The 16,405-nt window shown below is 35.3% G+C and overlaps 1 protein-coding gene across 1 annotated transcript in view; it reads left to right on the top strand.

The window, feature by feature from the left end:
• Nucleotides 1-16,136, top strand: part of LOC150092781 (sodium-dependent proline transporter-like) — an 80,460-nt gene extending 64,324 nt beyond the window's left edge. Inside the window, exons 9-14 of the mRNA XM_090414612.1 lie at nucleotides 813-1,050; nucleotides 2,134-2,262; nucleotides 5,510-5,609; nucleotides 5,782-5,891; nucleotides 7,387-7,557; nucleotides 15,112-16,136. Coding sequence (XP_090270738.1) covers nucleotides 813-1,050; nucleotides 2,134-2,262; nucleotides 5,510-5,609; nucleotides 5,782-5,891; nucleotides 7,387-7,557; nucleotides 15,112-15,276 — 913 coding nt within the window. The 3' untranslated portion in view covers nucleotides 15,277-16,136. The remainder of the gene's footprint in view (nucleotides 1-812; nucleotides 1,051-2,133; nucleotides 2,263-5,509; nucleotides 5,610-5,781; nucleotides 5,892-7,386; nucleotides 7,558-15,111) is intronic.
• The last annotated feature ends 269 nt before the right edge of the window (nucleotides 16,137-16,405 follow it).

Genomic DNA, 16,405 nt, shown 5'->3' with positions numbered 1-16,405 from the left:
AGAAAATGTAAGTGGAAGCCGAGGTAAGTGGATCATGGTCACCTGTTTCTTACTACACGTGCGTCTAGCTTACCTATTGTACAATAGCATCCTCAATAACACACTTATACATTTTTTATTAGCGACATTTAAATATTCAGTTCCCATTTTATATTTTAGATATTTCAGTTTCTAATTTCACAAATAATACTCGCAGTATTGTATTTAACATATGATTCAGTTGGGATTTTCAAATCTCAGAGAGAATGATTTCCATGTTATTTAACGTAAGTATTACAACTTCTTTCTTCGGTTACGCTTAGTTTCCCAGTGGCATTTAGGATATTAAAGGCAAGGCAATTTATTGCACAATTAATATATATATAAAGTCAAATTCATTAAATTAACCAGATGATTTTTCAGCTTATTCATGGAACAACCTGTCTCGTGCATCACATAGGTGATTCATTGTTAACAGATTTAACAAATTGTATGTCCATAGTCGATTTTTGTTTCTATGTTATGCTTAATGATGTAGACCAAATAAAATTAAGTACTGATCGAAACTTTTTTAATATAATATAATAAAAAAACAGCTGTATGTGAAATAATCCAGAGATCTACGGAGAATATAAGCAGATTATTTAAATCATTGATTCAAGTTCCTAATTAGTTATAATTAATTTATTAAATAGTTAAATAAATATGAAATGTGGGAGAGTGAAGGAGTATGACTCCCTCTATTGTTTTTAAAGGTAAGCGGAATGTTTATTTTACTTAATTCAGTTTTATTCGTGTCAGAGTTTGTACATAATTTTGTTTTCCACTTGTAGAGATGCAGTTATTGTATCTATCAGTAACATCCTCACCAGTATATTCGCCGGATTTGTTATTTTTTCCGTCATCGGTTACCTTGCCAATGAGCTGAAAGTGGATGTAGGAAAAGTCGTGGACCAAGGCGCTGGACTGGCCTTCATCGTGTACCCTGAAGTTGTAGCTCGGCTTCCTGTAGCACCTCTTTGGGCATTTCTTTTTTTCATCATGCTACTTACTCTTGGTTTGGACAGTCAGGTTAGTTAAAAGTAGTGTTTGGTTAATATAGAGATAATTTATTACATTAGAATTATAAATTAAACACTCAAGTACTGAATTCCTGTTAATTCTACATGAGTTTATTCGTTAGCACGATAAAAACAATCTATAGATGTTCATTACGGAGCACTTTAATGTGAAATTCTTCCATAGCGAGGCCGTCTAGAGGAATGCAGATTAAATGCTAATCTACGTTTAAATTAAATACATTTAATTTATTACTATTCTAATTCGATAAGAAAAGAATGTGTAAAACATTCCATTCCTTAATTAGCTGTCACGATTTTAACCAATAATAATTTTAGTGGCAACAACGGTAGTTCTTTAACAGCAGCGGAAGACTTCAAACATTGGAAGATTACTGATAGTTGTGCCAAGTTAACAAGCAATTGCCTCTAAAATGAAGGTTTAAACGTCTTTCTTCTTAATTACTCTGAAACTATTAAGATAAATGAATAGTTTCTTCTAATTTAGTGCTAATTTACACGCTAAATAGCTTTTGTCAAAAAGAAATAACCAAAGCTAAAACGTGAATGGTAACTTCCATCTTATTTCGTCTTAAGATACGACTGATTGTTGATGTTAATGTATTATGAACATTTAGGCATGTTTTCTTTCAAGATGGGTGTGTGGTACCGCTACTTGATTGTACTAAATATTATGTATTGAAAGCTCTTCTAATCTGTAAGAAAATTATTAGTACTCCCATGTACGACATCAAGAGCAGAACAGTACACCACAGATTTTAGCCTTTTAGTTTGAGGATAAGAAACATTAATTTTATGTTTAAATATCGACTTATTTATAGCCATATTGTTAGCTATATTATTTATTCAGCTTCACTTTGTACAACATATTGTTTCGGAGTTTTTGATTGACACTGGTAATAAAATTGTAATGGAAATTTCTGGGCGAACTTTACCTGACACTAATACTACACGGACAACAAAAGCCGAAAGGATCTATCTAACTCTATACCTTTATTCAATTGGTACTCTCTGCACGTCATAGAAAAACCACTAAAAAGGTTGATTTCATATGAATTTTCTCCGTCTTTTATAGTTCGCCTTACTTGAAACGGTTACGACTGCCATTCTAGATCGTTTTCCATTCTTGAGGGAGAAGAAATTGATTGTGGTGCTGTGCGTCTGTGTCTTCGGATATTTCGGAGGTCTGATCTTTACTACTCAGGTAAGTTCGTGCTAGGATTTTTGAAGAATCGGAAGAATTCAAAAATGCTTTAAGAGGCAGACCTATATACGAAATAGGAAATTCTTTTGCAAGTTACACGTAGAATATGGAATATTTCTATGATTTTTTTTTATTATTATTTCCATTGATGTAAGTCGTTGCGACCAAAATCGTGGTTTTAATAAAAGTTTCTGGAGTGTATATAAATAAAGTGTAAATATACATAAATAGAGTGTATATAAATAAAGTATGAAAAAAAAGCTATATATATACTGTATATACAGTATATGGTAGATCTCTAACCCAAAGTAGAACACTTTCATCCGATGTTTTTTTTTTTTTTTTTTTTTTTTTTTTTGCAGGAGGGGATTTGAGGTTAAGTAGACATTTCTATGGCTGAATGTATTGCTTCTTATATATTTTTAATTGTGACGCAAATGAAGAGAGGAACAGTATTATGTCTAGCATAATTAATTTATAGTCTAAATACTCACCATATCACCATATAGATAATTATAATTAGTGAACTTTTCTCTAATTGTTCATTTATTCGACAATTAATGTAGAAACATTAATTGTCGAATAATTAATGCCTAACAACAATTAATGCCTAACAATGCCCATTCCATTATGCATAATTTAGAACATACGATTCTGTTAGATATCTCGGGGTGAAAAAAAGCATAATAAGCGAGGTTTATGATTCCACTGATATCAATTAACTGCTCTGTTATTATCTGCTAGATTGATGGGATTTGACTGAATTAAAATACGGAGTAGTCTAAGTAATTAATGTTTTCGTAGCTAATCGTTTATTTAAAAGTACAATCTACTAAAACATCCTGTCTATTAATTGTTTTGGGATTTTCCAAATAGAGTAGAAATTATCTTCTTTAGTTAACAAGCAAATATTCTTTCTAATATATGATAATAATGATTTTTGGTCACGTGATTCCAGAAAGGACACTGGAAACCACTCTGAGCTAGTAACACATAAAGCGCATGAAGAGAGATTATACTGAACCATCTTGGAAAACGTCTCGTATGCGAAATATTTTTATAAATCTTTACAGTAGCCCTTAGCAAAGGGCCTTCCCCTCTGTCGGTCGAGGAGTATTTAAGTAAAAAGTTAAAATATACGAAACTATTGTTATGTAGGATACTATTTCGTATACTCGAAATTCTTTGCTGGCAAACAAAAAGCAATTGTTAATTTCTCTCTTATCTAAGACAAAGCACACATCGTAGTATGTCTGTGTTACATATGGGATAAAATCTGAAGCCATTCTAGGTTTTATTCAAGCGAAAATGAAATGCATAGAATATTTGTGTACCATCATCTGCATCATCTGCATCAAAATAAATTCGCAGTGGTCTCGCTGTCCAAATTTTAGCTTCCTGATCTGAAATATGTACTTGACATTGTCGGTATTGTTTATTTCTATTTTGAGATGCATTTCACATGAACGAACCCACTGGAGGCCACATGAATTCTAAAACTTAAAGTAGTTTTAGAATTCTTGTTAAGTTAGGTTGTTTTTTTATTAATCTATCGATCTGTGGAATGGGCAAGTGGTTTTCTTTTCGGGTTTTTCGCCCCTTAAACTCAATAAAATCGAACGTAGAACCCCCATCATTTCAGAGAGTGAAACATAGTGTTAGGATTAGGGACCCTAAAATGGCGGCACTTGACAGCCATCACTCTTCACGAAACAGACATCATGCACAGTGAGTTCATTGTTGTGGGATGAAACTAATATTATACCCCATTTTGAGTCATGTTTACCTCACATCTGCCTGTACACGCTGTAGAAAGTACACGTTCACTCCTTCACCTTAATGAATTCGTAATGTCGTGAATACAAAAATAAAACAAATTAAAGTACAAAAAAAAAATATGTGTCAGCCTTTCATCTTAAAAAAATCAGTGAAATGTTAAAACCTCTCCGAAAGCCTAGGTTTTAATATTTCCAAGGTTTTTCGCAATTTTATCCAGTTTGAAGAAGTATTTAATGCGCACACGCTGTTTAATGACGTTATCTACTTTTCCTTTTGTGATGGAGCAGAAAACACAGAAGTGCAAACAAACAGTCACTAACACAGACTGAATAACTCAATCGGTATGGACGATGATGTTTGGATGTAAAGACCTGAGTACAAATCCCGTTATAAGGGCTTTCAACTGAAGATGAGTTAGCTAATCTTATACTTGGACAGTAAGATTTTTTTACTTCCGGGAACTTGGGTGTTTTTCAGCCACCAAACATACCAGCCCGATGAACAAGAGTTAACAGATTATAATAGACTGACATCATAGCCTTTGTTGCTTCATCCATAACTTCAAATAGTCTCAATAACACACTACAATTTTGAACGAAACAGCGAGATATCGAGCAGGATCGACTCTGCCTCCATCTAGCGGATGAAATTTGTACTATGTGTACTAAGTCAGAAAATAATACGATTCTGTTGGCCATGAATGACTGAGAGAAATTATAATTTTAGCAGATGTATCACTGGAAATTAACAGTGGCATTGAATAAAATAAATCGGTGATAAGTGTAGATAACCTTTTCTGCGTGTTCAACACACACACACACACACACACACACACACACACACACACACACACACACACACACACACACACACACACACACACACACACAAAAAACATTTTAATTTGACAAAATATGCGTTGTTTATCTCTTTCTAAAATACACACCTAAGAATTACAACTATATTTGGTATTAAAAAGTGATTTTATTATTTTTACGTAAACACGTTCGTAGCCTGCTTGGTCGTAACTATATAATATAATAGAAACAAAAGCTTGATTTCAATTCAAATCTACTCATATCATAAATAAAGATGATGTACTGTATATTATCGAATCTATTTGAACAATTCAACTTTTGTTAATGTCAGTACAACACGCGCTTTCTACTTATTATTAATCATTTTAAAAAAAATTCTTATAAAAGCATGCTTATAAATAATCAAATGCACAAGGTATAGGTAATTAGCAATTACGATATGAGGTTAATTGTTTAAATTTTTTTAATTGTTTAAAACATGTACTTATAAATAATAAAATACACAAGGTATGGGTAATTAACAATTACGATATGAGTTTATGCAATAAAATTAAGTTAATTTTAATTGATCATAGTTCTATAACTTACGCCTAAGAATGAGAAATGCTATAAAGTCTTGCGTTTTGTTAATTTTAATTTCTTCAATGCAGGCAGGTGTCTACTGGCTGCAGCTCTTTGATAAATATGCGGCGAACTTCTCCGTTCTATTGATCGCTATTTCAGAATGTGTCTTGGTTTCATGGAACTATGGTAAGGAACAGTTGAAACAAATGAATAAATAAATAGATTCAACAAACAGATAAATTATGGTAACTTAAACTTTAATTTAAAGTAGAAGTTGGCCAATAGACTATGTTTATAAAAAGACCAGAAAACAAACCAAAAATATTACTTTTCCTTTGAATTCTATTTTACCTTACAGGTGCTGAACGTTTTCTGAGTGATGTAGAAAAGATGATTGGTTCACGATCATACCTGTGGACGATGTTTTGGACTACAATGTGGAAATTTCTTACACCAGCAACTCTTCTGGTGAGTGAACTCAGAAATTGTTTATGTAAGAAGTATTTTTGGGTATAAGAATTGGAAGAATGAGACGCTCACTCATATCTGATATGTTCGAAGTCTTAAATTATTAAATTAATGACACAAATCCTTTTTTCTTTAATTACTTAATTAAAAAAGAAATTTGACAGAAGTTTAGCATACAAAGGACAAAACTATGAAAATATGCAGGGACAATATGGAAAACTTCAGTTACACTCTCAGTGGAGGTCCTATACAACAACTGAAATATTTCAGCCATTTAGGCTCAATTTTAAGTGAAGAATGAAGATTAAATTTGGAAATAAGTAGAAACATAATTAGCAAGGCTGGAATCAAATGATTAAATATATTTGGAATAAGAGAAAAAAAAAAGGCAAGTGATTAATCTCCATTATACAAGACAATGTTCAAATCCGTTTTAACTAATGGATATGAGAATTGAGTTAGAAATAAAATTATAAAACACTAGAGACCATAAATATGAGAATTCTGCGAAAAATTAGGAGAGTGACTAGAGGGTATCGACAGAATTATATTAAAAATGAAGATATTAGGAAGGAACTTGGCATTGTTAGCATTAAAGGTGTTAGCAGAGCTAACCTAAGTTAATTTGGTCACTTAAACAGAATATGAGAGAGAAGATTAGCAAGGCAGGTGTTTGTCAAGAAAAAATCCCAAGGGGAGGACCAAGGCAGAACTGATACATTAAGAAGTGCCTTAGAAGACAGAAATATAAGATCTTGCAATAGTAGAGTGTTGATAATGATAAACGAATTTGGAGGAAATGTAATAAACATAATCGGTAGTACTGTCATAGTATTCCATACTCCTTTTGAGGGTACATTTCAGAAAATTGATGATGATGATGATGATGATGATTTTTTATTATTTTGATTCATTATAACTAATCCTATTGACTTCATTGGCGCATTCCTATACTCATTAGTATATAAATAGGCAGTATACTGATTTGTTTTGTCAGATAGAGCAAATTTACGAAGTCTTCAGATTAGAATTATTTTATAAATAGTAATTTAATACTTTGAACAAGCTCAACGTGCTAAATCATGATAAGAAATGAAATTTTACTTACCTGTTTTTTTTTTTTTTCATATTAGTCTCAAACACGACAGGGAAAATTGAATAGTGTATTCTTGTATTGTATATACTAAAATAATCTAATATAATATTATACTATTGGATAACGTTTCACCTTGGATTATTTGGTGTCCACCAGGAGCATTCATTTCTCAGCAATATATCAATGTTTCTTGTGATCATCCATACTTTATAACACGTATTTCAATTCACTTCTCATTTGCATTTCTTCTAATTACTAAATAATCCTTAAATAGCGTGTAACAGTCGAAATATCTTGTAAGAATTACTTGCTTGTAGATTTTTAGTAATTTCTTTAATGTCGAAACATTGTGTTTGCATTGTTCTATACTTTAATACTTATATTTTATGACTATTTCAGTTTATTCTGTTTTTCAACTGGATCGAATACACACCAGCTAAAAGTGGTAATTACGTTTATCCCACGTGGGCTAATGTGATTGGATGGGTTGTTGCTCTGATACCTGTAGCTGTGATTTTACTTATGATGGTGTGGAAGATCTGTGTCTATCCTAAGGGATCCCTTCGCGAGGTAAGTGTCAAAACATGATCATTTTCGGGAACATATACTCGTCCAGTAGACATTGATGTCACGAAATATTAATAGTTAAGAAAAGTAAAAGTCAATAAACACGTTTTTAAAACTGTTCTTAGACAAGAACAGTTTTAAATTAGTGTGCTATTTTATTATTGCATTTTCATTATTACGAGGACACTTAGTGTAATCAGACCTGATTGCCATAAAATAACAATCAATATTCTTTTATACATAGAAAATAACGAATATATTAACCACGCTACAGACCAAGACGTCAAGGTTATCATGGATGCGAAGTGCATATTAAAATTGGACTACCATTGATATTAGATTGAAATATATGATGGATACGAAGCGTATGAGGATATGTATTTGATCCATAATGGCCGGTAAGGTGGTTAAAAAGAATTTTGGACAATATTGTTAGATTATCAAACTTTTTTTTTTTGCTAGATGGGTGAAGCAAGAATGCTTTTCATAATCCCCGTTATCTGTAGAAGGAAATGTATGGATGGGGTGTTATCGAGCTATAAGCTCGATAACAGGGTAACGACGGGGTAACGGTCATAGCCGAGCCTCAGTTAAAACTTCATTGGCTACAGCATTGCCATCTGTTACCCTCTCTCATTCATCTTCTGATTATCAAACGTTCGTTTTTTTTGGGGGGGGGGAGGAAAGATGGACTGAGTCCTTGATTCTTTATCCCTTCATCTGATTGAAGAAAATCTTTGTGGATGGGGTGTTATTGAGCTAAAAGCTCTAATCAGCCTCGGTTAACTTCATTGGCTACAGCATTGCCATATGTAAAGGTAAAGCCGTCTCTAAAAATTCGGACGATCCCTAGGCCACTCAAGCGTGGGCGAAAGACCGTCCATCTCAGCGTTGGCTCCACTCAGTGATGGCCTTCCAGCCACACACCACCACCACCACCGAGCAGAACCGCTCATATTCCGAAGAAAAGCATTCACCGACAAAGCCCCTCAGCGGGCCGTGCCGGAGAACACTTTCCCCGGAGACTCAAATTGCTCCCTTAAGGCAAAAACCTTAAGAGAGCGAACTCAAACTCTCGAATCTCAGCGCCCCAGGGGGTAACAACAACAGCCGAGCTTCAGTTAACTTCATTGGCTACAGCATTGCCATCCATTATCCTGGATGGGTGTCGCGAATCTACTCATCAAACGTCTACGCAAGACGCAAGACGTTGCTGCTGACTATAAGGGTGAAGCAAAATGCTTTTATAATCCCTGCTATCTGATAAGGTTGCTGTGTGAGGAAAAGTTTATGAGCTAAGTGCTCTGCCTGAGTGGGTGCGATTTAAAGATCTTCATTTGGAAGTAGGATGGCCTTTGGTCTCCTATTGGAGAAGCCTGTTTCATCATAATTTGCTGCTTGTTGCACTAATTCATTTGGATGTGAAGAGGATGCTGAGAAGAACTTTACTGTCGAAGACTGCAGGAAAGAGTAGATGTAGGGGATATTTGTGTCCCGGTGGAGTTGGACATTTCTGACATACCATGGTGCGTTTAAGATCATGCGGAGACATTTGGTTTGCACTCTCTGTAGTTTGAGGATATTTGTACTTGAGGTGTGGCTCCAGGCTGGGGACGCATAAGTAATAATAGGTCGAATCATCAACTGATAAAGGTGCAGTTTTATTTTGGTATCCAGCTTGCTATTCCTATTGATAAGAGGGTAAAGCTGTGCAATGACTCTTGATGCTTTTGAACATGAGGCTTTTATATGTGGACTGAAGGTTAGTTTTCTGTCCAGCAGTACACCCAGATATTTGGCTTCTGCTTTCCAGGGCACTCCTGCCAAGATGAGTCGTTGGGTAGATAATATATCATTTAGTTTGACTTTTATTCATCTGTCACTAAGAAATGACTTTATAATTTGGACTAGATCTAATGGAATGCCAGCTAAAATCAACTTCTATAGTAGTCCAAAGTGCCATAATTTGTCGAACGCCTTTTCTAAGTCAAGAAAAACTGCTCCGGTGGATTGTTGCCAATAGTAACTCGTGGTGATGAATTCGATTAGTCTATGAATTTGTTGGGTGGTACTGTGAAACTGGCGAAAACCAAACTGTTCTGAAGGAAGGATGTTTAATTTTTTTTACTGAAAGTTGAATTCTGGAAAGGATAGCTTTTTCTGCTATTTTGCCCAAATTAGAAATCAGACTTATGGGACGATAACTTTGAGGCTGCTGAGGATCCTTGCCAGGCTTGTATATAGGAACTACGTCTGCCAACTTCCATGCATAGGGAAAGTCCTTAAACCTGAACATAGCATTTATTATTGTTGTAAGATATACGATGGCCTTTCGGGTAGCAGTTTGATAACTTTGTTGGATATGCCGTCAGGCCCTGGAGCTTTTTTATTCTTTAAGTTCTTTATAATGTCATAAATTGCAGCTGGGGAAGTAGGTGTGAGTTGGCTGGTACAGGTATCAGACCGTTTTAACACGTGTCTGACGTGGCGGTGGACTTTGTAAATATGATTGAAATTTAGATTATTGTATGAAGGGCTATACTGTTTTTCTGAATTTTTAGCTATAGTTTCAGCTTTTTCTGCATTTGTGTAAACAATGTTCAGGTCAGATTTGAGAGGAGGAAGAGGTATGTTTTTGTTTTTGAATGTTTCTCAGGAACTTCCAGACGGTTTGATCACCAGGTGATATGGAGGCTAATTTGTCTTCCCATAGTTTGTTTCTGTGGATTTTAAGTGCATCTCTCACTGCACTGTTCATTTTTTTGAGATATTTTTCGTCTTGAGGTGCTCTGGTGTTGTGGTATCTTTTTCTTGCTTTATATTTTTCCCTGATTAGGTTCATTATGTCATCTGGTAGTCGTTTAGGCTTGAAAGCAATTGAATTTGAGGTGATAGATGCTATGGCTGTGTTGATTTGATCAGTAAGTTTATTGACTGCAGAATCAATTTCTTCCTTGGAATTAATATGAGGGACGGGATCAATGTAGTTTGGAAGCATTTGGGATAGTTTTTCCCAGGGAATGAAGGTGTGAGGCAAAGGGGAAAGTCCCCTCTGATAACCCAGTTGGAGCAGAATAGGATTTTTGCTGATTATAATTCATTCAATGATTCCAGGGTGTACTGCAGGTTGACATTCTGAAGGACAGCTATATCCAAGACGTCGGATGAGCCAGTGGGACTGTGGTGAGTTGGCACTGAGGGACCAGCCACAGCTGCGCAATTTGAGCTTGTGTAGTTAAAGAGGATGCGGCCATTCCTATTTATAGACTTACTGCTCCAGGCGTGATGTTTTGCGTTTAAATCTCCGGCGATAATAACCGATAGTTTAACTCCGAGGATAACATCCAGATCTGTGGTCAGCAATGGTTTTGATGGTGGGTTATAAGCAGCATAGATTTTTATGTTTCCGACAGAGTTTGTGATGACATTGATACCTGTGACTTCGAGATTAGTGGTTGTAGGAATGGCTACAGCATGATGGTTGATGTGATTTTTGATGAGGATGGCTGTACCACCACCTTTGAATTTAGGATTGTCAGCAGGTCTCAGGTGAGTTTCATTAATTAATAATATATCCGGATTATATCTGTCATTGAATTTCTGCACTTCTAGTATTTTATTTTTAAGGCCGTTCGCATTCCATGCAATAATCATTAGAGAATCTGGGGTAAAACTTTTCCTATGTATTGGAAAGTGCAGATAAAATGGACTGTGTTTGCTGCAAGAAATTTTTTGTAATGCGTAGTGATGGATCTGCGTTACTGAAATCCTGTAACATATTTACAAGAGAAGAGGTGATGAAGGGCTGTTATATTTGAATGTGGATTTAGCATATTCTGGTCATGGACTGCTTTTTTGGGGCGGGCCACATAAGCATATGTTCTTGTTTGGTGTTGAAGATTTATTTTCTTGGGGGACTCAGTTGATGGTGGGTGAACACCTGTCATCTTGTTCAAACTAATAGGAGCCTGATGAACTTGAGCTTCTGGGGCTCTCGTTTCTGATAGTGAGGTAGATTGACTGATTAACTCAGTTTGCCTGTTTTTTGGGTGGCAAATGCACCCTCTGTAATTTGCAGGGTGGTGGCCACCACAATTAGCGCACTTAGCTGTGGTGGTTTTTGGCTTGGAGCAGGTATGTGTGAGGTGGGTGTCACCACATTTTAAACATCTGTATTGAGCTTTGCACAACTTCTGGGCATGACCAAATTTTTGGCATCTATGGCACTGCCCAGAAAGGCCCTCTTCCTAAGTGGCTCCGGTGAGACCTTAAGCCCACAGATTGTCTTCAAGTTATAAATATTTTTATAGATATTGTGTATTTCCACCAATACCAGAGGCATAGGGATCTTGTTTGATCTGTACATTCTGCTGACCTTTATGGGAGGCAGATCTTGCATGTTGAGGTCAGCGGCTATTTCAGCTGTTTCAATGTCTTCAGATACTCCTCGGAGTACCACTTTTAAATTTTTTTCCGAGGTAAGTGTGAAGGTATGGTATTGTATACCTCATACATCCAACTCCTTGGTTAAATGTCTATAGTCAGTCACTGTAGCGGGCTGAATTTTGATGCCCTCCTCTGTGTTCTTGGCAGTGGAGTAATTTACCTGCAGGTTGGCCATGGTGGTACTTAAGGCTGTCCATCTCTGCTTTTCCCTAAGAATGACTGGAGGCACCTTTTCATTGGTGGAGGCAGAGGAATCTGTGTTGGGGGCATCTTCATCCATGCCATTTTCGTTTGCTGACTGCGAGGCGAGAGTTTTGCATTTTTTGCGCGCGCGCGTCTATCCTTGATCTGAATGAGTAGAGTCCGAGATTACTAGATTTAATTTTTCCTCCATTTGAGGAGCGCCTTCATTTTGATTTTCATCAGTCTCGGGTAAAGAGTAAAAATTTAAGAAGCAGGGTCATCAAGCTCGAACTTCTTAAGGAGTTTCTTTATGAAGCTGAATGCCAGTCCTTTATCTAGAGAGTCTATAAGGATGTCAGGAGCTATCATGTTTGATGGCCATTTGAGCTTAAACTTCTGTTGAAGTTTATTTACAAGAATAAGCGCTGGCTCTTCATCCAGAGAATCTGTGAGGACGTCCAAATCTAACACATTCATCATTAACGATTTGCGTATAAATGCAAATAATTCCTGCAAATATATGGATCTGAAATAGATGTGCTAACAATGGCGATTCTAACGGCTGTTAGGCCTAACAAATCGCCCTCGTTGCAATTACAATCCACAACCGCCATAGTGTCCCAAGGGCATGTCATCTGATCCATCAAACGTCTATCCTTATAGTCCTTGTAAGGACTGGCTTAAAGGGGCGAAGCAAAAATGCTTTTCATCTTCCCGGTTATCTGTAGAGGACAGTGTAGGGATAAGGTGTTATTGAGCTATTAAAGCTCTGATCATGGCAGGAGGGTAACAGCAATAGCCGAACCTCAGTTAGAACTTCATTGGCTACAGCATTGCCATCCATTACCCTCCAAGGGTGTTATTAAGCACCTCCCAAACGTCTATACAACAACAGCAACGTTACTGGCTTGCTGGGTGAAGCATAAAATGCTTTTTGTTTTCCCCTTTGTCTGTGTCGAGAAGCTTGATGGGATGGGGTTGTGAGTCTTATGCTCGCACTTTGTGAACTATGGAGTTAGCTCTGTTCTGCTGAGAGCAGGATTGACTTGGGTCTTTTATGTTTGTGATAGCCATGTTCACTATAACTGGAAGCTTGTCTGATTAATGGGTTGGGAAGAGAGTGTGCCTTGCTGAAAAACTTTTCCGCATGGTCATGAAGGAGAGAATGGATGTCTGGGGTTCCAGTTTCTCTGTAGATCTGCGTGTTTCTGACGAACCATGGGGCGTCCAAGATCATCTGCAGGCATTTGTTTTCTATCCTCTGCAGTTTCAGGATGTTAGATTTGGATGTGTGACTCCATGCTGGGGATGCATATGTGATTACTGGTCGTATTACCATCTGATATAGTAGCAGCTTGTTGCGTGTATCCAATTTGCTGCTGCGGTTGATCAAGGGATAGAGTTGGGCTATGGTTCTGGATGTCTTTCTACCTATGAGCTTGATGTGGCTGTTGAAATTTAGCTTTTTGTCTAGCTGTACTCCAAGGTATATGGTTTCTGTCTGCCATGGTATCTTTTTTCCGAGGAGTTGGATATCATCTTGGATGAAGGCTTTGCGTCTGGTGAATAATATAGCTGAGCTTTTGATGGGGTTTACTTGTATCCTCCAGTCTGAGAACCATTTCTCTAGCTTTGTAATGGTGTCCTGGAGACGACTGATCGCCAGGTGTGGGCGGAGAGATCTTGTCATTATAGATGTGTCATCAGCATACAGGGCTGTGATGGTAGTCCTCAGGTTCTGTTGAATGTCAGCCACGTAGATTGTGAAAAGTAACCAAACGTCTATTTTACCACTTATATATATAAGTGCTAAAAGAGTCTTTTAATAATAATTAAAGAAATACATGAAATACTACTTAAATATAAATTATATTATAATATTTAATATATATATATATATATATATATATATATATATATATATACACACACACACGTGCACCCACGCGCGCGCGGAAAAGAAAAGACTGAGGCAAATGATAGCATTTGCCTTTAAATGTAGGCTTCTCTACATTACTGCATGCAGTCATTTTTTTTACTTAATAATTGGATTGAAAATAAACCATTTTGATTTAATTATGGGCAGTCATTTATACTAATTAAAACGAAAGCATTTTAATATTATATTATTCTCGGATTTCAACAGCTTCAGGTAGAAGAACACGCAATTTGATCGCCTCAAATAATGGAAATTGTTTACCAGTCAGAAAAGCGGGTTTATTAATTATATTAATTTGCCTTGTTTTGCACACTCTTTAGTTTGAATTTTTAGGAATAGAAATGCACAAAGTGCAGTGTGTTAAATAATAAAGCAAATTACCTCTTATACAGGTCATAAACTCTAAAGGAATCTTACGATAAAAATACAACAGACTAATATTACATCTGAATCTCAAATGTTACTATTCAGCTGGTTAATATTATCATATGTCATACCGTAACTTGCTAAAATTCAAATGCTTTTAAGTGGTTGCGAATATGATCTTAATTTCTGTTGCATTGTGTTGGCCATCAAACGATATTTGAGGATTCAAATCATCAGCGATGGTATGAGTTATGTTAAACAGCTCAACAGTGAAGCTGTTATGTACTACTGGATGCACGCCTTGATGTATATTGTTGTATTTATTAGAATTCTTTAACTTAATCTTTATAAGATGTAGTTTGCTCTATTTACAGAAAATGTGATAAACTAGTGAAATTAATGAATATTTTTATGCATAGGGATTTACCGAATATATTTTTTCGACCATGAACAAAAGCCACAGAAACCTTGATGTGATAAACTGTTGATTATATTGACATGACGTGATCTCGCTAATAACAATTTCCAGAATGATAGAGATAAATTTTAGCACTGATAATTGTTTCTTTTAAACATTCATAGCATTTTTTTATTAACTTACAGTTTATTGCTTTATATTTTAGCGTTGCAGGATGTTACTACAACCTCGAGAAGATTGGGGACCTGCTCAGAAGGTCACAACTTTTAGAACTACAGAAACGATGGAAGAAAATGGAAGTGTTATCAGAGAAAATTCTTTTGACAATCCATCATTTAATGTCACCTATACTTTTGAGACTGCTATTTGAGCCTTATGGGCACCATGAATCTTCCTAAGAACATGCGTTTATCTGTGTATGTTATAGAATTTCATGGCACCAGTGTTACGTCAGCACAGAGAGATAAACTTTTATCTGTGTTAGTTCGTCATATAAAAAAAAAAAATTAGACTATGCCGAAAAAAAGCTGCTTTTCGGAATATTTTAGAATAAACTGTCAAATAAAAATAGTTCTGCTTTAGAGAGAAAATAAGAGAGAAAAAAAAAACACATTTTATCAAAACAGGGTTGCTCTGGGAGTAGGTCTGCTGTTTCATCTATATTTGAAGCGAAGACGGGTCAGTCATGTCCATTCTTCATTTCATCATGTTGATGTAATTTGTGTTTTTCACCTAAACCGTCTCATTGAACTATTGTAATTAGGCTTAAGAAGCCAAGTTTGTGATATGTTATGTAGACGATGGTTATGTATATATATCTACATAGGTATAGTTAGATATATATTATACACATATATATCTGTACACCTGTGTGGTGAACCTTTATTTTCTATATTTTTGTATAAATATTTTAGAAATATTGTTGATTTGCGAGTTATGTTGGCATCTGATTTTCTTTTTTTTCTTCTTTCTTTTTTTTTCTTTTTTATTTTTTTACAAAAAAAAACCATATTTCAGATGTTTGCTGATGAATTTTTAATGTTATTATAAACCTCATTTTTATAGATGGAGCTAAAGTCTATAGAGAAATGTTTATTAATTAAACGTAGAATATTAGGGACAGAAACTTTTTTCATTGACACTGAGAGGTTTAGTATTTAAAGAGAATTCTTACTTATTTTAATCTATTTGATAAGTGATAAGTGTGTGCGAGTATATATATATATATATATATATATATATATATATAGGTCGGAAGATCAAGAGATGGAAAGAAGATGAATTTTAAAATAACCTATAATGTTTTTGCTGTAAAATATTGAAAAAAAATAACGAATTAGTATTATTTATAATAATGACATTAGGAGCCTTAATATATTATAGTGCGAAAGGATAAGTCTTGGCAAATATTTTTTGTATGCAGTTATGCAGAGATTTGCCTATAGGTAAGGAATTCGTATCTTATTTCAAGATAACTGAAGTCTATATTTATAGTTAGA

The sequence above is a fragment of the Typopeltis vanoorti genome, chromosome 25, assembly GCF_054136105.1.
Source record: "Typopeltis vanoorti isolate ZY-2024b chromosome 25, IOZ_Tvanoo_1.0, whole genome shotgun sequence".
NCBI lineage: Eukaryota > Metazoa > Arthropoda > Arachnida > Uropygi > Thelyphonidae > Typopeltis > Typopeltis vanoorti.
The sequence above is the reverse complement of the archived record's forward strand: the minus strand, read 5'-3'. Positions and strand labels throughout refer to the sequence as shown.